The following is a 21,215-nucleotide window of genomic DNA, read 5'->3' on the forward strand; positions in this document are numbered from 1 at the left end:
TTTTTTGAATGACAACATAGGGTTTAATTTATTTTCCAAAGCACAATATTTTTTAATATTTTGATACATAGAAAATCAAATTTGGGGCGGGTAGTTTATGAGTTATAAATATTCAAAGTTCATATGAGCGGAGAAGTGGACAAACATTTCACGGGGAAACCCCGTACCACTCCACTCCGCTCATCTAATAATCAAGTAAAAGTGCTTCGATTTTCGTCAACAGTATCTTTTCTGATAGGAAAGTGAATCAAGTTGGTACTATGGGGGGTCAAAATGAAAAATTTTTCCAGTAGTTTTCAAAAGCGCCGTGAAAAACAAAAGAGAAATTAAGGAAAAACGGGAATATTGACGCAAAATCTGTTTTCGAGAAAATTAATTTTGGTTTTTGGTGTAACTTTAAAACAAATGACCGTAGATACATGAAATTTTCACTGCTAGTTTATATTTCTATTTTCTATACATGATACAATTTTTAAAATATTTTGATTTGTTTTGAATTATTTAGGGACATTTTCAGTTTCCAATATTATTAGTTTTTTTTTTCTATGAATGTTAATTAAACTTTATTTGTTGAGGAAAAATACTTGAAAATTTAATACAAGGCTCCTACTATATTTTTACAATGACATTTGAAAAATATTAAAAATCCTTAGTCACAGTTTTTTTTTATTAGCATTTAAAGTTCAAAAATTGACAAAATATGTAAAAATCACGAAAAGTAGCAAATTATTTTGGGTTAAGAATTCGTAAAAATGTTTCTTTTTATTTGAAAATGTAATACAAGATTCCTCATAATATTGTCTAAGTTTATCAAAAAAAAAATGTCTACAAGAAAGCCAAATTTAATTTTTATGACTTTATGAGCGTTTGACACTCATATTTTTACAACATTTGATATTCGCTCGATTTCTCATGTGACGATTTTCTTATTTTATTGAAATTAAAAAACGAATGACTGTAGATATTTGAAAATTTCACTGAATGTTAATATTTTCATTTTCTATACACCATAATATTTTGAAAATATTTTGACTCTTTTTGAGCTGTCTTTTTTTCTATAATTAATATCAATACAATTTTGTTTGTTGGGTAAAAAAGCGTGAAAATTTAATATAAGGCTCCTGATATATTGTTACAATAGCAATTGAAAAATATTAAAAATACATAGGCACAATTTTTTTTTATAAGCATTTGAAGTTCAAATTTTGACAAAATTTATCAAATTTAAAATTGAATAATTATTTTGTAGTTAAAAATGTATAAAATATTCAACTTTTATACCTAAGGATTGAAAATTTAAAACAAGATTTCACGTGAGTATTTAATTCTGTTACCAAAAAATCAGAAAAATACATGGCACAGTTTATTTTTATACTTATTTTAAGTTCAAATTTGGACGACATTACATATTAAAAAACCTAGAATAACTATTATAGTTAATTTGTTATGATTGTATAATACTATTCGTGTGTACTGGAAACTTCTAAAGTATACTGTTATATATTTATGATAGTACCTATCACGGTTTGTTGTTGATGTATAACGCGTTATAAATACCTACCTAATGGATATTGTGATATGATTAATTTGGAATTTATTATGGGCAAATTTTTTTTTTAATACCATAGATATAACTATATAAGTATATAATATATCTTGTGCCTAGATTCAGTCTCCGCTCAGAATCGTTTTTCTTATACAATGATATTATATCATTGAATTCAAATTTAATACCATCCATTATAGAGTGACCCACTTGTAACCTACTATACAGCAGAGCGACATCCACTTGCCCACCTTTTTTTTATTGGACTTAATCCCGGCAAATTGTGCTTATTAAGAAATTTAATGTATGTACATACTTAGGAAAAGGATAGACAAACAGTAATTAAATACATTTTTTTGGACCCCCCCCCCCCTTGAACAAATCCTGATTACGCCACTACCTTAACCTTAAACTGGCTACTATACAGACACACAGTCAGACAGCGGCGTCTACGCCGTGTCGTGTACTATAGGCATGAACATTAGATAATGAACTCTAATTCTCATGAATCATAAGTCATGACTAATGTAGGCATGTAGGCTGTGGCCATGCAGCAGTTGAATATCCGAATCTCGAGTTAGAAATTTAGAATAGTCGAATGACATGATATGAAAACGAGGACACTTATCGTCTACCACAAACCAAATTTTGATAATGTATTATTACCTGTAACAATATACCCGGTATAGCTGCTTAACCTACCTGTTAAGACCAATCACCGAAAGATAAACCATTTGAAATTGTTGCTGACTGCTGTCATGTGCCCATGTCCAATTGTCCGGTGCAATTTATTTTATTGTTGGCAAGGTGCATATACTTTGTCATGTATATAATATCCATCTTGATTGTAGGTACACAATACAAATGGCGCGAAAATCGACATATCGATCGGTGTATTCTGATAATGATATGTGATGATAAAATATTGAAATAATTAACTACTAGAATAATAACTATTGTACTCGACTGCTATTGTTATTAATTGTTATTTTTTTACGATGTTGTAAAATAATATTTATTTTTTTTAATTGTTATTTATATATTTAATTTTTACTATATAATTATTATAATTATATATTACCTTCAGGTTTTATTCATTACGTGTGAATTTATGATACCTACCTATTAAGATGGTTAATGTCGTACATCATTGCAATACTGCAATATTCAATTAATTAACACAACTAATAGGTAATTAAAATTCCGTTGTGAAATTACAGCCTGCAGGGCTAATTTAAAGTAACTTTTAGTGAACTGTATTTCTTGTTGAGGTAATTTCTACTTAAGTTTATGCTACAGCATTACATTTTGCTGTTGTTCTAATTTTGAACTTAAGATTTTACAGATAAAGAGAACAATGAATAAAATGAATAATAATAGCTATTATTTGAAGAGGAAAGACATAACTGTGATATTTGTTAATTTATTGGTGCTGTCCCTAGTTATATATATTTATCATGTCGTTGACGATTTGAAAACTATGCTTTCAAACGAAAGGTTATGCATACTTAAAACATCTTCAAAGACTGATTTAACTGATGGTGATATAAATGAAATTTATTTTGACTTTTCCAAAATGAAAAATTTAAATATTAGACATACCAGGTCGACCAAATCTACAAAATGTAATTTTATATTTTTTTTCCTAACATGGATATTGTTTTAATATTTTTAATTTAATTTTCTTATTTCCAGTTCAAAATATGTGCTTGTTCTACTTGGCTCAACCAAATATAGATTTTGAACAAAATGGTAGTTTGTACAATATCAATCACTAATTTTTTAAATCTGTAATTTACTACGTTTACACCTTGTCCAAAAAAATGTATTGGGAATTTAACTAAGTTTCTAATACCTATTGTTAATGATTGTCTAGTATGATCGATTTTAATGCGACAATGCATTAAGTCAATAATTTCTTCTAAGTGTTTGGACTGATTCAGTAAGCCTGATTAATTTCCTATCCTGGTGTAAACGTAGTATTTGTCGAATTTAAATTCAAATACTGACCATCATTTTATGAACAGGTATCTTGGGACCATGGATTTTGTCGAATAAAAGTTTACCAGTTGATTCGTATTCTCCTGTAAAATTAACTTCAAGAAGAACTTTGATAGAAATAGTTGACCCAGGACTTTATTTAGTTTATATACAGGTAATATATTTTCTTACTGATACATTTACCCTAAAAGAGTGCAACATTTGAATCAGTTGTCTTTATCTAACGCATAAATATTATAATGTGGTAAAACTTTTTTATTCTTAAAGAGTTTTGGTTGTGTGGTATAAATTTAGGTAGGTATCAATAATAATTAACCTATTATAAAAACCGTTTTGTTTTCTTAAAAACTTTTCTAATAAAATTTTAAAAACAACACCTTTGTCAAAATACAAATAAATGTCACAATTTCTTAATTTCATCTGTATGATTACAATAGAGAAGTAAAAAGAGCAATTTTTACATATAAACTGAGATACTAAATTTCTCTGTTGCATCCTTTTAATAATGTCTAGTGTGCCAAGTAATACCATTTTCAAAGATATATAACCATTGTATATTTTAAAGGGGCAGAAAGCAGAGTACTTATAGTAAAATAGTGTGAATTAGTTCTGTACTTAATGAGTTTTATTTATTATTAGGTATATTATTTGTCATCTGCTAAGAAGAACAGTTTTTCTATGACAAAAGTAACGGCTGATTTAAATGAAACACTGTCCGTTTGTAGTGCTGTGGGTGTTTCTGGAACAGAAATCTCATGTTTCACATCTATTGTAGAGTATTTCAAACCAGGAGAATCAATTTTAATTAGACTTAGAGAAATGTCAACTGGTGTAAACCTCAACCGTAAAGCTTCTCACACTTACCTTGGCTTTACTAAGCTATTGTAATAATTTCATCTCTGTAATACTGTGATAAAAATGCCTTTACTCTTTCAAATTTTTTGATATATAATTTGATTTATATTTATATTACTATATTAATTTTTCCAATAAACAGTATTATTTTAATGTTATTTAAATCATAATATTTTGTTATATTAAGGTTGTTTTTTATATTTTTTGGAATATATCCTTGTATACATTTGTTTCTATTTATATTTTTATATAAATATTGTTAAAAAACATTACATATGATTAAGCCATCTTAAGTTTATTAGGATTATAACAATACCGATGACAATCATCAAATAACTAGTTTATGTTATTATTATAATATATATAATATATATATATATATATATATGTATTATGTATATAATATGATTATTATGTAATATCTATTAAAGACCGTTGACATATTGAATAAACTACTTCTTTATTATTTTAATTTGCATATATCAGCAAAAACAAAGTTGGTAACTCTGAGACAGATTAGCACCATCTAAGTGAATATAATTTAAGCTTTTGTATACATATGTCATATATATATATATATAATTATATTATGTTATAGGCATAATTTCCCATTTTTTTATTTTAATGTTATGATCAAATTATATTATTAAAGATTCATCTATTAATCTTCGTTCTGTAAAAAGTTAACCATGCACTTGTGGCATTGTATTTGTAAAGGATGTTCTTGCATAAGTTGTAGTATACGCCGTGAAAAGTATCTACACAACGGAGCTTTGCTGCACAGTTCGTGGGATCCTTGTATGAATTTCGCTTCACATTCTGATTGTTCGGATTCCTAATATTTGTAAAAATGTTATCATTATTATAAATCTAGAAATTAATTTTTAGGTGTCGAATTTTACTTACACAAGTACTGCAAACGCGGTAAAGCATGCACACGGGCAACATCAAGTCTCCAGCTGATCCCCCCAATTCTAGACAGTTCTGAGTTATTTGTAGAAGTTGAGTACATTCGTGATGATCGGCTAACAAAAAATGTGAATATGTTATATTGTTTTTTTTTTTCCATATTTACATTAAATTCAGCTGTACAGTATGTTACCTTCTTTATTTGACTCTGCTATATCCAATGAATTCATAGGTTGACTGTTATTTTCTGCAGGCACAACAAAATCTGCTTTTTCATATTGTTTTTCTAAAACAAAAAAATAATATGTATGACTTTATGTCATATTGTCATATACAATTTTTATTAATTGATTTATTATTTGGATATTTCATATTTACCAAATAATTTGGTATTACTTGCCTTGCATCTCGTTATTTTCATTTCTAAGTTTTTCAATGTTGTATGCTTGATTCAAATTTGCAAGTACTTGATTTTTGACGTTGTTTATTTCTTCTGGATCGTTGGTACCTTGATTAGCTCCCGTATATTTCAGTGCGTCGTTAATTAGTGCATCTTCCATCCACATTAATTTGTCATCTTTTAGATTGATAGTGTTCATAGGCACGTTTTCGTCATTTTCTTTCCCATAGGCACGAATATATTGATTTAAAATGGTGTCGTCAGATGGTATGCTCTCAATAGATTTTTTCCTGAAAATTAAAAAAATAAACAGGTACAGGTTATAATAAGTACATATTTTATAACAAAGTCATTAGCAACACACTTTCGATCGTATCCAAAATAATTACTCCAATCGATGGACTTTTTTTTCAAATCTATTTTGAGGTTGTTACCATCCACTTCTGGTTTTGCTGTTTGATTAACACTATTATTTATGACTGTTGTAGTGTTGGCTTTTGTGTTTGATTCCGATCCAAGAAAAATATTGTTTAACTCGGCGGCCACTTTTGGGTCTGTGTGCGATTCATTTAATGCAACATTTTTCTTCGATCTCTTCATTAATCTCGGCTTTACCCATTTACTTCGATACTTATCGTTTCTTCTCGCATGATACCTGGGGATGAACTTATACTGCCTTTTCACCGGACTCCCCCTTTTATAATAAGGATCGTAAACATTTTGATATTCATCCGGTATATTACGTTTTTCTTCTTGGGACCTCAGAAAACTCTCTAATTCTTCGTCTGACATGCCTTGTACATTTTCTTCGATGTATTTGTCTATAAGCGTATTTAACGCGTACAGATAATCGCCTTGATCTTCCATATTGTTTTTGTAATCTTGTTCTATGTTGGGATTAGTTTTGTATCGTTCGCGAAAAGCAGAAGGCGTCGCGTATCTATCATATTTCAGTTGTTGTAAATTGTCCGGCATGTCTGAGCCTTCCCTCTCGCGGAATATCGACTTTTTACTCCACGATTTTTGATTGTACTGAGGACTTTCATTAGCCAAATAGTTGAGAAACTTTTCAGCCACCTCGTCTTTGTAAATCTTATTGCTTGGTACTCGAACTCCTTGTTCAAATATATTTTCTAAATTTCTCAAATTTTTTTGATAACCATAGCCAATATCTTCCGGTTGACCGTCATCTAAAATTTAAATTTGAAAAAAATTGTTAGGCGTATCACGTTCCAACAATCTTATATTACAATAATTATAAAACGAGGTACATATCTATATCATATTAGAACATAATATACGTTTTTTCATAGTTTAGTATAATAATTCCAATCATTAACAATAACGCATTAATCATTATGTATAGGTACATACTACCCAGCTAGTATACCTAGTATAGTATAATATTAATTGTTGTATATTATTCATTTGTATTTGTATCGTGTAACGTGCATACAATTTGTAATCTTTGCAGTAGCGTGCTGGGCCGAACAAATTATATCTACTAGCAAGTTGCAGGGGGTGCGTCATTATTTTACACGGATCTACGTGAGCTTTTATAGAAATTAGAAATGTGTATAGCTATTATATTACTATATAGCTCAAAAGCTGGTGCCTATAGGACTCGACCACCCCTGGGGTGTGTTCACGCCCAATAACCCGCTGACACGGTCCTCGTTCACTTATAACTATTAAACATATATATAGGTGGAATTCTAAGGCGTATTTATTTGATATGACGGTCCACTTGTGTCTGCCCTGCAGTATATGCCAGCACAGTACCTACATTTATATTAATATCATATCATTTTTTTATTTTAAATGGTTGGATTATAATTTACCTCTCTCTATTTTTCAATTTGGTATAATTTTAATTTGTAGGTACCTAGCTATTTCGTGGGTAAAAGGTCATAAATGTGAAATTGGTAATGATCGGAATTTTTATTTATAATATGTACGTAGTACGTTGAATAGGTACGTCTATTATATAATATAGGTACAAATAAATAATATATACGTTTCAGCAATCTTATTTGCGTATATTATGTTGGAATATATTATATTATATACGCTGAAAACTAGAATTATAAATACGTACCTATATATCTAGACATATATATAAGATTTATTTTAATAAAAAAATTAAATGCATTTATATTTTAATTAGTTTAATACTTTATACTATACTCATCAAAGTGCAAACCTTGAATTAAACGAATATTCGTTTAATCGTGAAATACATTCACACACACACACACACACACACACACACACACACACACACATAATATTATATTATACTAATATATATATATAGATTTGATAACATTTAATGGTCAATAAACGTGAATAGACGAGTAGATTTAGTAATAGGTTGTTATGTAACTTCAAACTCGCATTGTCTATGTATACATCATATTAAGTTATATTTAGTGCTTATATTTGATGGATTAGGTAGTCGTGTCTTGTAAACTGTGCGCTTTATTAGAATTATCTTATATTTACATACGCACGGGCAGGGGAGGAAGACTTGCAGACGGAACTGGACATTTTGTTATCCGGGTGAAAAATTATATATTATAAATTTATTATAATATTATCATAATCGCACGAAATAGAAATACGTGTATTATACTAGTTATATTACACAATGTCGGAAGAAGGGGAGGGGCAAAAGCACGGGATAATATGATTTTTGAAGTGGCTTCACAGTCGCACGTAAGTATAGATAATATACCTTCATAATAATATACTTATATATTGTATAATTTACCTACGATGGTTAAACGTTAATGGAATCGCTGAGACTTTGAATATTGCAGTTTATTCTACGTCAGGTTTAACCTTTGAGTCTGCTTCAAATTAGTCTATTTTTCTGTCGAGTATGTAGGAGGAATCCTTAAACGGGTCTGTATGGTAGGTATAGTGAAAAATTATCGACCGCATGTCTATACAATCGCCGAATATATAAATTGATATAAATATACGTCGGTTGTAACTTGTAAGTCGCAAAAATAATATTTAGATTTATGTGTTCTATAATTTATAAGTATACGTATAAACCGTTGTCGGGCGTCGGCTATCTGCAAATAAAGACCGAAATTGAAGTGGGGGAGTCGTTTATAAGTGTCGATCACGATCACATAACACTAACGGGCCTAAACCAAAAAAAAAAATGTTTGCACCCCGCAATGATATGGGTAATTACTAATTACTAATTGTATATTGCCAAACAATTTTCAATTAAAAGGAATTGATCAAGTCCCGAGTGTGGGGGGTTGGGGCGATCGACTCCCATAAAAACCACAAAATACATAGGTATTATCTTAACACGTCGATACGCAGCGCGTACTTATATAATATTATATTATACAGGTTTCTCGCAGCCCCCCCCCCCCGAGTTAAAATACAATTTTGGCCCCCCAGACATGACAGTACACTGTTAATCATCTACATCATATACAGTCTTCATTTTGTAACAAATATGGCGTGGGGTCGCGTATAAGAACCAAAATAATCCCCACCACTTTTGTAACACTAATCTTGGAAGACTCTGTATAATATACCTATTACACATTGCGTCAATTCCGTGGCCGCCCTGCAGGTCTCCGTGTAGCCCTCTCATATATTCCATACATATTACATTATAGCAAAACCCCCTTATAACGGACCCCTACCCCCTACAAAATGGAAATATCTTTACAACTCACACGTGCACATATCCCCATTTATTTCGGTCGTCTCCCTGTATCACGCAACGGGAAAATTGCATTCGGTCCCGGGCGATTCCATCGATTAAAGGAGGTTATTCGTCGTACGCGCACATTGATCGCCGCCGCGGCGTGCAGGGTACCAACCTGTGTTCAAGTAGACCGCGGCCGCCATCCGTGGGGGCGTCGATCCCAATTTGTCCGAAATGGCTTCCAGCGCGGACCGCAGGCTGTCGTCGGTGCCCCGGACGCCCAGCAAGGCCGACGCGGTGCACGCCATCACGTAAAAAGCACGCACGGCGAACGTGGCCGGGACGCGCCCTCTCATCTTTCGGGTGCCGGCGCGGACTTTGGGCAGGATACGACGACGGACGGTTTCGGTCAGCCGCGGATCGCCACCTGCACCACCACCGGGTGTAGCGAATGTAAGGCGGACGAGTGCGTGCGCGGTCGAGCGGAAGATTGCGTGTGGTCAGAAAATGAAAGGGCCGAAGTGGACGACGATGACGGCGAAGACGATGGCGGCGCGACGACGACGACGACGACAGCGGCTGTGGCGGTGACACGTTACAGGTGGTGGTTGCCAGGCAATGAGAGGGCTGCGCACGAAACGCGGAATGAATCAATAAAGTCTCCCCGTCCCGAGGGGGGGATTTGCTGTGGCGAAGTGCGCGTTTTTGCGTGGGTGGATCGGTTTGATGCGGGAGGGAGGTAGGTGGCCGGGGGGGTGGTGGGGGTATAGGGGGTGAGCGGCAACTGGGTGTTAAATCTGATGTATAAATATACTAAATGCATAAACGTCGAGGGTGTCAGTAATAATTATTATATCGTTTTATACATTTCCATTACAATACATTAAGACGTACCTACGTAATTATTCGAATAATGCTAACATACTGTCCCCAAAGACAGTTAAAAAAAAATAATAAAACAGCATTTTATTTAAGAAAAGGTCCTAAAAAGGTTAAAAAAAACATAATATATCACTCTTTAATTTACAAATCAATTGAAATAAAATATTTAAAATTATTTTTAAAAGGATTAAATTTACACCGAAATTCTTTAGGTATAATGAATTAATGTTTTACTAGTAAAAAAATGATTTTACTTATAGTATCATTACCTGATCAAAAAACCATACAGGCAAAACTGCACAGAAAATATCTAGTGGGTAGTAAAATTAAAAAGCATTTTTGTTAATTTTATATTCACTAAACAATTTGTAGTGTTTACAGTTTAAACTCATAAATTTATGAGGCTAGAAATCTACACTCGAGTACCTAAAATAAAAACGTACTCTCCCTGTAAAGTCAAGGTCATTTACAGTAAATAGCAACATAATAATATCATATCATGTGTCAAAGTATATCAAAGTAATCATGATTCTGATTTTTATATGGAGACACAAAAAACAGTAAAAGCCAACAATACCATAATAAGAGATTTTCCCTTTATTCCCAAATAGTTTTATTTTTAAATAAATTATGACAGTTGTTGGCACTTGTCGGAACACTTCTAACTTTTTTTTGTACCTACCTATGTTAATTGTTGAAAAAAATTATCAATTAATTTTCAAAATTATAATCAACTTGTTAATTATTTTTATTTGGTCTAGTTACATTACTTTTGAGTTAAAAAGTAAATTCATAACAATTAAAGTAACTTTTTATTTTCAAAAATATCACTTGAGCTCAATTAGTTGTTAATACATTAGGTAACCAAATAGTGATCAACAATAAAATAAAATTATATAAAATCTTTGTTTGCTACATTCTGATGCGTTTTCTCTGTCTTACAAACGCATAACTTGGCAAATTATATACTCGGCAGATTATATTTAGCTCTGTTAGTTAAAAATTAAGTGAATTGACCTGTTATAAAATTTAGAAGTAAGAATATTATATAGTGAACCTCATAGATTTTTTTTTTATATTTTAATTTTAAAGCAAGTTATGAGTATTATTATAAAATTGTAAAATGTTTGTGCATTTTAAAATACTCATATCTTGCTTTAAAATTAAAATCTAAAAAAAAACCTATGAGGTTCACTAGATAATAATCTTACCTTTAAATTTTATAAGAGGTCAATTCACTCTATTTTTTTAGCTAACGGAACTAAACGTGATCTGCTGAACGAAAAATTTGGTATGTTACGAACTTATAAGATGGAGATAACAATTAATGTCCGTGTAACGTTGTCTTAAGAACTAAAGTATCACAGTCAGTAATATTGTTATGCATATTAGTCTTTATTATAAATAAGTAAATAACAATGTTTTCTCCTAATTACAATTCATTAAATTTAATATTTTTTTTTACCAAACACAATATTAGGTAGGTATTACAAACATTTTACTGTCAGAAAATCGTACTTATATGATCTAATTGCAATTATTTTTATTGATTAATTTAATGGAACAATATTGGGCAACAAAATGTTGTTATTGCAACCTAAAATCATACAATATTTATTATTTAAAAGCACTATGCCACTATGCATCTGAATAACAAATATTAGAAAAGTAAATCATCACTATAAAATAATAAAATAATTTATTTAATTAGTTGAAAGTATTGTATTATTATTTATTTATCTATAATTTACAATAAAAGTTATCACGCTAAAAAATATTTCATCTAACTAGGTATTGTTATATAGAACTTGTTTATAATCCAAAATTTTATACTCAGTCAGTATTGCTCAAGAAATTTACTACGGTTTATTTTTTCTTTGATTTGCTTCTTATTTATGATCTTAAACACTGCAACGATAATATAATATATATATTATTATCTTAAGGCACCCGTTGCCAATGTAATTTTGTACACAAAAATACGCTCTACTGGAATAATGATCTTGTTCTGTAGAATCAATCAAATTTGATCATTTTTTTTTTAAACTAATTAAGAGCAATATTCTATAAGCCGCATCGAACTCTGTTTTTTTAATTTTTTAATGTCAAACTTTATTATATGTCTTAAAAATAATACAATGCAAGGTGTTTTTTTATAAGCTATATTATACCATAAATTTAAATAAAATAAAAATCGGAGTTTGATGCAGCCTGTAGAAAGTCTTCTTCTTTCAGATAAAAAATATTTATCGAAATCTGACAATTTTACAAGGACTGATAATCATTCCTGTGAATTTATTTTTTTCTTTATAAAACACCCTATAGATTCCTCCTAAATTGTCGGGTAATAGATGAGTGGAAAAGTATTATAATGAAATAGGTGGAAACTAAAATATAAAAGTGAATTTTCAAATTTTATAGAATTGCAAAAAATTTTAAAGACTGGCACTGGGCCCCTTAATTACATCATATTCTATAAAAAATTATAAATACAAAATTTATTTTTTAAATGTTTATTATTAGAATAATAGGTAGTTAAAATATGTTTACTTCATCATTATGACTTTTTTTTTTTTGTTAAATGTTTTTAAATTATATTGTTTGTGTTTTTTGTGGCTTCTTTCATCATCTAATTCTTCAATTGCTCGATTATCCATTATTCCAACTGTTGGTAGATCATCTTCTTCTCTTTTTCTCTTTTGTTTTTCTGGACAATCTTTGGCAAAATGGGTAACATCTCCACAAGATCTAAGAATTTTAAAACATTTATAATATGATTACATATAATAATTACATTATTTTCTGTTATTGATATTTTAATAATATAGGTAACTGTTACAACATAGATATTACAACATAGTATTCAGTTTATTATGAACAGTTGATTTTTAAAAATATAATAAGATGTGATAATAAATTATATGATTCTTGTTTATGGAAAAATTTAACCAGTGATATGATAAAAGTAGACTAGAAAACATTTTATTTGCTGTTTATACTTTATTTAAATAAAAAGTTTTTTGTTAAACAATTAACCAAATTATACACTCAAAATTGATTATTTTGTGTAACTTAAATCTGGTTAAATTTCAAGTTGGCCATCTTTATAAGCGAGGTTAAGTGTCTATTAGCCAAATCTGTTTTGAACAGCATTTTAATTTATAAAAATAATCTCTTTTTATTGTTGTTCTATTTCTATTCAAATAAATTACCGGCAAGCCCCTCCATTTGGATATAATCCCATAGGGTTATCTGGACATTGGCGTGAAAGATGTCCTTCTTCATTGCATATGAAACATTTGGCAAAATCAAGTTGATCATTGTTTCCTGCATTACGACATTCATGTAATTTGTGTTCTGTCGATCCACACCTGAAACATCATACATATATTATATAGTAATGCAAAAGATATAGGTATGGTTCTAAAAAAGTTGTAGTTGGAACAGTGAGACGCACTTAACACTAATTAGTTTTCTACGATATTTGTCACATGTATCCCACACAAACAACTTACTTAAAGCACACTCCCAATGCTGTGTTGGTACCCAACTCCGGGCATTGGTTCAGCATATGACCAGGTTGTCGGCAATGAAAACATGCTTTTTGTCTGAGCCTAGAGAGTTTCTTCTCAGCACGTCGACGCATTGGCATCAACTGTGCTTTCAGCTGATGTCTAGGCACACCTTGTTTAATTAATTTGAATTTTTCCACTCGCAGTTTCACCGCGTCCTCTTTCAACACGCTGAACCCGTCAAATTTATCCACGTTCGAATACGAGTCGTACTTGCTACTGCGATTCTCCTCCGACACTTCCACCGCGTTTGTCGTGGACTCGTCGTCTCCGGTTTGCTGTGGCTTTTCTTTCATTTCCAACCATGGTGTTGCTTCCTCCGGTATTTTTTGGTTAGATGATTTAGAGCCTCGAGCTCTGGCAAACCTCGTCATGTTCCCGATTCCAAAAAATGTATCTTTATGTGATTTATCTTTACGTTAATACGGTGCTTTTATAATATGTTATTATCTATGATACGGTGCCCGGGTGCCACAGTGGCAATTGGCAAGTCCGGCAGGCGGCAAGAAGCAATTTTAACATGTGCTCACGATTCAGGAACACGATTGAGTGATAACTGATAACTGATAAGCACTTGACGCCATTAAACTATATTATAATATTTATATACAGAGTGATTCATTTATCATTGAAAACTCATTATTTCAAAAAATGTAATTAATGTTTTTGAAAATATTATTTTACACAGTTTCAAGTCGTACACAAAACAATGTTTTTATTAAAAAATTATATTTTAAAATATTTTTTATCCTTATAATTTTTAAGTTTTTTACTTTTTTGAATGACAACAGAGTTTTAATTTCATATTCCAAAGCATAATATTTGTTTAAGTATTTCGAAACATAAAATTGAATTTAGGGCGAGTAGTTTACAAGTAAAGTATTTAAAGCTTTGATGAGCGGAGAAGTGGACAAACATTTTGCGGGTTTAAGACCCCCCCACTCCACTCCACTCCAATAGCGTAGACAAGGGGGTGACGTGGGGGTCAGATCCCCCATTGGCTTTATATTACCTTAGTAAAAAGTTTTGAGAGGGTGGAGGATTTTCCAATTTTCCTCTCCTATTTAGCTATGTCGTTTTCTTTTTTTGATCCCCTCCTTTCAGAAATCATGTCTACGCCACTGCTCCACTCATCAAAACTTTAAATACCTACCTACTTATAACTCATAAGTCATAAACTACCCGCCCTAAATTCAATTTTTGTGTATCGAAATACTTAGAAAAATATTCTGCTTTGGAATATGAAATTAAACTTTATGTAATTATGTTGTCATAATTTATCATCTTCTTAGTTCATGGTACCAACTGACTAACAGACTTAATCAAAATTACCATAAACTGAGTTAAATATAAATACTATAATAATATCGGAGTGTATCGAAACATTAAAAAACGAAACCAAGGACTAAGATCAAAATAAACTGTAAATCATTATGTACCTACATCAGTTGTGCGATTTTTTTCTATGAATGTTAATAAAACTTGAATTGAACACAATTCATAAAAATGTTCTTTTTAAATAATTAAATCTGAGATTTAAAAATGTAATACAAGATTCCTCATAAGTTTATCTACCTTTATCAAGAAAAAAAATGTCTATTAGAAAGCCAAATAAAATGTTGAGCATTTGAAGCTCATATTTTTACAAGATTGGATATTCACTCAATTTCTCATGTAGGTAGCCATTTTGTTATTTTGTTTTAATCACGATTAAAGATATACCTATAATCGTGGTTGTAATTCAAAATCGAATAACTGCAGATACATGACAATTTCATTGAATGTTTATGATCTCATTTTCTATACACCATACAGTTTTGAAAATATTTTGACTTGTTTTAAACACTTACAATTTCAAATTTCAATGTTTTAGTTTTTTTTCTATAAATATCAATAACATTTTATTTGTTGGACCAAAAAGCGTGAAAATTTAATACAAGGCTCCTGATATAATGTTACAATGGCAGTTTAAAATATATATAATATCAATTATCATTCCACCTTGGTTAAACCACTTTGTTTTGAACAGTTGTACGTACACCGCAGTCCCTAAAATATCCAAATTTTCGTATTACACACATTGTCCCAAATCGGTAAAATCTAAATTATTTCTATAAAAAAAAAAAATAGATAAACACTAGTAGGTATACTATGTACCACCGTTCACTACTAAGCTGGTAATAATAAAAAAAGCTATTCTCAATAACAATGAATAGTTTATAATAATAACTATAATAAGAGTATAAGACGTACCTAACAACACAAAATATTGCTTACTGTTGTTATTCAATATTCAATAACTTTTTTTAGAAATCTGGTTTTCACAAAACCTTTGGGCTTCGGCTAACACAGAAATACAGAATATTAAATAAAACTATTATTCTATTATTGTAGTTGACAATAATATTTTTCCAACCAATTATTTCGAATAAAAATAAAATGTCCGAAATAAAAAATCAATGTATTCAAATTCAATACAAAAAAGTATTTAATACAAAAAAAAGTATTTTTTAAATACCATTCAAAATACTTCATGCTGAAAGTATTTAAAAAGTTGTTCAATACTTAAAAAATTATTTGAATACTTTTACTCAAATACTTTTACTTAAATACTTTACAGGACTGAATTTCAGGGAGCAACGCATTATTGCTCATGCGTCGCATGGCGCCGATCCACAATCATGAATCATTGTCCGTTGATAAGAGATAAAGACATTTCGTAACTCGCAACGCAATCTCCTAAGGCCCAAGCGTAACTCTTGAACTCTCAAATAGTCAAATCTGAAATTGTGAACGTTCAAGTGACACACATCAATTAAACATGCATCGGCGATGTTGTTTTTTTTGTCAGACTTCAGCGTTGAAAGTGCCAGGCTTAATACTACACAAGTTAGTTATTGAAACGTAAATAATAACTAAAACATAATATTATATTAGATTGTATAGATCATTCACAATATAATAATTAATAAGTTTTAAATCAATACCTAACAACACAATAAATTATGTTTATAACTAAAAATTTAATTTAATTTTTAGTTTCCCTAAAGACTTATCACTCCGCAATATTTGGCTAAAACGCTGTGGATATACCGAAGAAGAATTTTTTCCGTATAACAAACTATGTTCATTACATTTCGATGGAAATTCTTATAAAAACACTAAATTGAGAAAGTTATTAAAAAACAATGCCATTCCAACAAAATTTAAAAAAATTTCTAAATTCAATTTTGGTAAGAAGAGTTCAGAATAATTAAAATTTTATTGAAAAAAATGAATAAAAAATGATTCAATTTTAACAGTTGAATGTGAACAGTCAAGTTCGAAAATAACAATGAAAGTGTCTGACCAGAGTAAGAGTAATTCAAATTTTATTAAAAACCGAATAATATAGAATTATTTTATTTTAGCAGTTGAATGTAAGCAGTCTAGTTCAGAAATGACAATAAATGTGGCTGATCAGAGTAAGAATAATTCAAATTTCTTTATTACCTAATAAATGTAGGTGTATAAAATTATTTTATTTTAGCAGTTGAATGTGAGCAGTCTATTTCAGAGATGACAATGAACATGTCTGAACAGAGTAAGAATAATTCAAATTTCTTTAATAATATAGATTTATATAAAATTATTTTATTTTAGCAGTTGAATGTCATCAGTCTAGTTCAGAGATGACAATGGACGTGTCTGTTCAGAGAAAGAATAATTCAAATTTTGTTAATACTAGATTACATTATTTAATGTTAGCAGTTGAATGTGAACTGTCGAGATTAGGGGCAAAAATTAACATGTCTGATCAGAGTAAGAATAATTCAAATTTCTTTAATAATATAGATTTATATAAAATTGTTTTATTTTAGCAGTTGAATATGAGCAGTCTAGTTCGGAGATGACAATGAACGTGTTGAAACAGAGTAAGAGTAATTCATATTTCGTTGATAACCGATTAATATAAAATTATTTTATTTTAGCAGTTGAATGTGAGCAGTCTAGTTCAGAAATGACAATAAATGTGTCTGTTGAGAGCAGGGGCGTAATTTCCACTTTTTGAAAGGTATGCTAATAACTTCTCGTATCCAGTACAATAAAATCAAGTACTATACTTCATTGAGCAATATTATTTTGTTATTATGAATCTTATTATAAAAAGAAAACAGTTTTTGTCTATTCAAAGATTTGTTAAAGATTTACAGCTATATTCCTGTATCTTGGCTGAATTTGCGTGATTCAATGGTATTATTTTTATAATTTTTTTATTTTTACATACAATTTTATGCATAGTTACTAATCTTACTAATATAGTAATATGCCTTCCTGTTTTTTGTGTGACTTATTTTATCAGTCCATAAATCTGTTAATAATACATATTCATATTTTTTATAGCATTAATGAAATAACAAAGTTTGTTTGTAAAAAGTCAAACTGTTTCAGAATTTTTGAGTTTTTATTCATATAAAAAACATTTAAAATATAGTTATTAATTAAATTAGCCATCATCAAAATCTAATTTCAAATAACATTAACCTAGAAATACATCTACCAGAATCATCTAATTAAATACTTTTTTCCTATCATAAACACAGAAAAAATTATTTTCAACTAGTTTTTAGATTACTTATAAAAAAAATTACAATAAGTGCTTTACAATTAATTATAGTCCGCTTCACGAAAACTGGCGGATGACCGCAACGATCCAAGCGGTCTATTTGTTGTAGTGGTTATTAAACAATTTGCCACGCTTTTCAAATACGTACGCCGTATAAGCATGCCTATAAGCAATCGAAAATGATATTACATTTTTAAATATTTAATTATTATTATTTATTATAGTATTCGACAAATGTTTATAATAATAAAAGTAAAAATGCAAATTATAATTTTATATAATACTTGAATACCGACTTACAATATAACAACAAAATACCAAAATCAAAACTTAAAAAACAAAAAACAAAAAAATTAACCTAATAATACAAGTAAAATTATATAATTTTTTTTAATTACATATCCCGTCACTTCCTGGAAATCCTCATCGCAGGCTGAAAAGGAAATGGTTTAGGGATCATCTAACTTAATCCTAACAAGTTGTAAGTAATCACATACTAAACAAGCTAAGTACTACCGATGGGTGGCTTCTTACTCACGTAACCCCTTAATGTTTTGTTACCCTCATCTCACATATACTTATTATGCTTAATTGTATAGATTATATATTTCTTGTAAAAATAAAAAATAAAATAAAAATTTTTTTTAAATTAACATTTTGTATTACAATTAATTTTAATAATTATCGTTAAGGTTTAAAAAAAAAATTACAGAATAAAATATAAATACAAATTATACAAACTCAGAAATTGGTAGTACTATTCCACATTTTCTTCATTGTCACTGTCATCCCAATCGCTGTCAACGGTAACATTCTTTAACTTATAGACTCTATATTGTTTATTTTTTTTTTAGGTACAATTTTATCAAACTTCTGAAAAGACTATTTTGATATTTTTTATTATTTATACCATCAGTTTTATTAAAACTGATTAATTTTTGTTGTGTTAACTTTATTATAATTTTAAAATTAAGTGTTAACTAATTTTAGTTTGTATAAATATATAAATGTATTGATATTCATTCAATAATAAGAGGATATTCTTATAACCATTTAAATATTTTTTATTAAATTGTGAATGATGTCAATTGATCTGTTAAATTTTTTTTAATACACTTATAATATTTTGTTATGTAAAAATAAAATATTTTATTTAATATTTCTGAATAATGTTAATTCTTTTACTTTTAGCATAAAATGTAAGCAAACATAACAAACAAATTGTCAAACCATCGTGAATAGTTACAATATATAAAATAGTTTTGATTATGACAAAAATGAGTTTTATTCATACTGTGGACAGCATATTGGATGTTGTGTATTCTGTATAGCAGATTTTTGAAATTCCGTAGTGAATAGGAAACATTGTTGATGTTTTTCAAAAATATATTTTTCAAAAATTGGAAAACATCACTTAAAAGAATAGACAATTTTAAATTATTTTACTAAAATTTGTTTTTTTGAGCATTATAAAAAAACAATTTTGGAGGATAGGAGCTTGACTGCTCGAGCCCCTAGATTATTCCCCTGGGACTGCCATTCAATCCAACTATAAAAGAACAGTTAAATATTCCAATTGATACCTTATAATATAGATATTAGAGCTTTATTTATTTATAAATATGACTAGAACTTCTAGTAAAATTAAGTATCATTTAAGTTAATCTTACTTTATAGTATTACTAAATAGTTTAGTAATTCAAACTCAATTTTTGTAAGTTTGTTCCTTCTAATCATTTGACACAGTAGATCTAAAATAAATATTTATTGTCATACAAGCTGGTAGAGTAATTTTAAAAAATCTATTTGTTTTAGGAGTACAGAAATTATGATACTATGCAAAATACCTTAAATTATTATTAAACTATCTACTACTGTTAATTGTTATGGACTATAGTAGAATAATTTTTGAACATGAAATCAATGACTAAGCCTACTTATATATATATATATATGTAGGTACCTGCCTAATAAAAGAAGAAAATACATAGGCCATGATTATGTTATTTATTATAATTTGTTGGTACATAGCAAATACCACTTAAATAATTTTAAGCACAATTAAATAATTATTTAATAACATTTGGGTTATAATAAGAGAACACCACAAACGCGCTATTTTTTTTTATGGTTCTTCGGGATTTTTTTCAAACTTACACATTTCAAATATTATACAAATTATGGTATTATTGGTATGTTAAACTTCTATTTTAGAATAGTTCAATATGTTATCTATATCACAATATCACATGTATGTATTTAAATCTCGGTAGGTATAGTCGATTTATAGATTATAGTACCTATACAGGGTGTATGTTATGTCATTGTACGCGGGGGTTTTTAACGATTATATGGATCGATGACATAAAACGAAAAAAGACGTGTTTCTTTAAGACATTTTTAAAAAAAATTTTAAGCACGCAGGTGTACCAATAGCAAAATCAACTTTATTCGCAGAAATAATAAAAAGGGTATAAGTCTAGTTTACCGGGCACCATTTTTTTTTGAAAAGGGTTGTTTTGACGAGTTAAGAACGATGGTGCAAAAAAAAAATTGCGGAAATGATTATTTTGGAAGTTATAGCTTCCCAAAGTTAACGATTTTACGTTTATACGCGTGCGCGCAACACTACTATAATGCCGCGCGGAGGACCTCGAGTTTTGCGACCGGAGCCGGCAGGCGTAAGGAGCTTCTATAGAGCGTTGAGCGTAGGTATGTGTAAAAACTCAGAATTTGAAACTGCCTAAGCATATAATTTCAAA

The 21,215-nt window shown here is 29.5% G+C and overlaps 4 protein-coding genes across 18 annotated transcripts; 2 read left to right on the top strand and 2 right to left on the bottom strand.

Moving 5' to 3' along the window:
- Positions 1–2,597: 2,597 nt before the first annotated feature.
- LOC100570333 lies at positions 2,598–4,557 on the top strand. 3 transcript variants are annotated; one of them, XM_016804016.2, is made up of 5 exons: positions 2,598–2,817; positions 2,883–3,171; positions 3,242–3,301; positions 3,574–3,701; positions 4,187–4,557. In XM_016804016.2, the coding sequence occupies exons 2-5, from the start codon at positions 2,904–2,906 to the stop codon at positions 4,433–4,435; spliced, it is 705 nt and encodes a 234-aa protein (XP_016659505.1). In that variant the 5' UTR covers positions 2,598–2,817; positions 2,883–2,903; the 3' UTR covers positions 4,436–4,557. The 3 variants fall into 3 exon arrangements, with proteins under 3 accessions (XP_016659505.1, XP_016659506.1, XP_008182633.2); XM_016804017.2 differs by having other exon boundaries at positions 2,892–3,171; XM_008184411.3 differs by having other exon boundaries at positions 2,599–2,817; positions 3,242–3,298.
- On the bottom strand, positions 4,485–9,990 carry LOC100163170. The gene is made up of 6 exons (XM_001951595.5): positions 9,569–9,990; positions 6,076–6,901; positions 5,712–6,001; positions 5,505–5,597; positions 5,309–5,427; positions 4,485–5,237 (listed from the first exon to the last, which is right to left on the bottom strand). Exons 1-6 carry the CDS (start codon positions 9,747–9,749, stop codon positions 5,064–5,066), a joined length of 1,683 nt encoding a protein of 560 aa, XP_001951630.1. The 5' UTR covers positions 9,750–9,990; the 3' UTR covers positions 4,485–5,063.
- Positions 8,054–19,700, top strand: LOC100167274. Of its 13 annotated transcripts, none has more exons than XM_008184404.3 (9): positions 8,054–8,429; positions 16,468–16,736; positions 16,887–17,080; positions 17,150–17,200; positions 17,258–17,311; positions 17,377–17,430; positions 17,490–17,648; positions 17,711–17,761; positions 17,822–18,928. In XM_008184404.3, exons 2-9 carry the CDS (start codon positions 16,669–16,671, stop codon positions 17,896–17,898), a joined length of 708 nt encoding a protein of 235 aa, XP_008182626.1. In that variant the 5' UTR covers positions 8,054–8,429; positions 16,468–16,668; the 3' UTR covers positions 17,899–18,928. The 13 variants fall into 13 exon arrangements, with proteins under 13 accessions (XP_008182626.1, XP_008182624.1, XP_008182625.1 ...); XM_008184402.3 differs by having other exon boundaries at positions 8,057–8,429; positions 17,819–18,928; XM_008184403.3 differs by having other exon boundaries at positions 8,061–8,429; positions 17,380–17,430; positions 17,493–17,648; positions 17,708–17,761; positions 17,819–18,928.
- LOC100169330 (Zinc finger, CCHC domain containing 9-like) lies at positions 12,533–14,358 on the bottom strand. Its single transcript, NM_001162352.2, is given in 3 exon segments — positions 12,533–13,023; positions 13,488–13,646; positions 13,791–14,358. Coding segments are annotated over 3 exon segments (792 nt in total). The 5' UTR covers positions 14,222–14,358; the 3' UTR covers positions 12,533–12,821.
- Positions 19,701–21,215: the final 1,515 nt, after the last annotated feature.

The sequence above is a fragment of the Acyrthosiphon pisum genome, chromosome A1, assembly GCF_005508785.2.
Source record: "Acyrthosiphon pisum isolate AL4f chromosome A1, pea_aphid_22Mar2018_4r6ur, whole genome shotgun sequence".
Lineage (NCBI taxonomy): Eukaryota > Metazoa > Arthropoda > Insecta > Hemiptera > Aphididae > Acyrthosiphon > Acyrthosiphon pisum.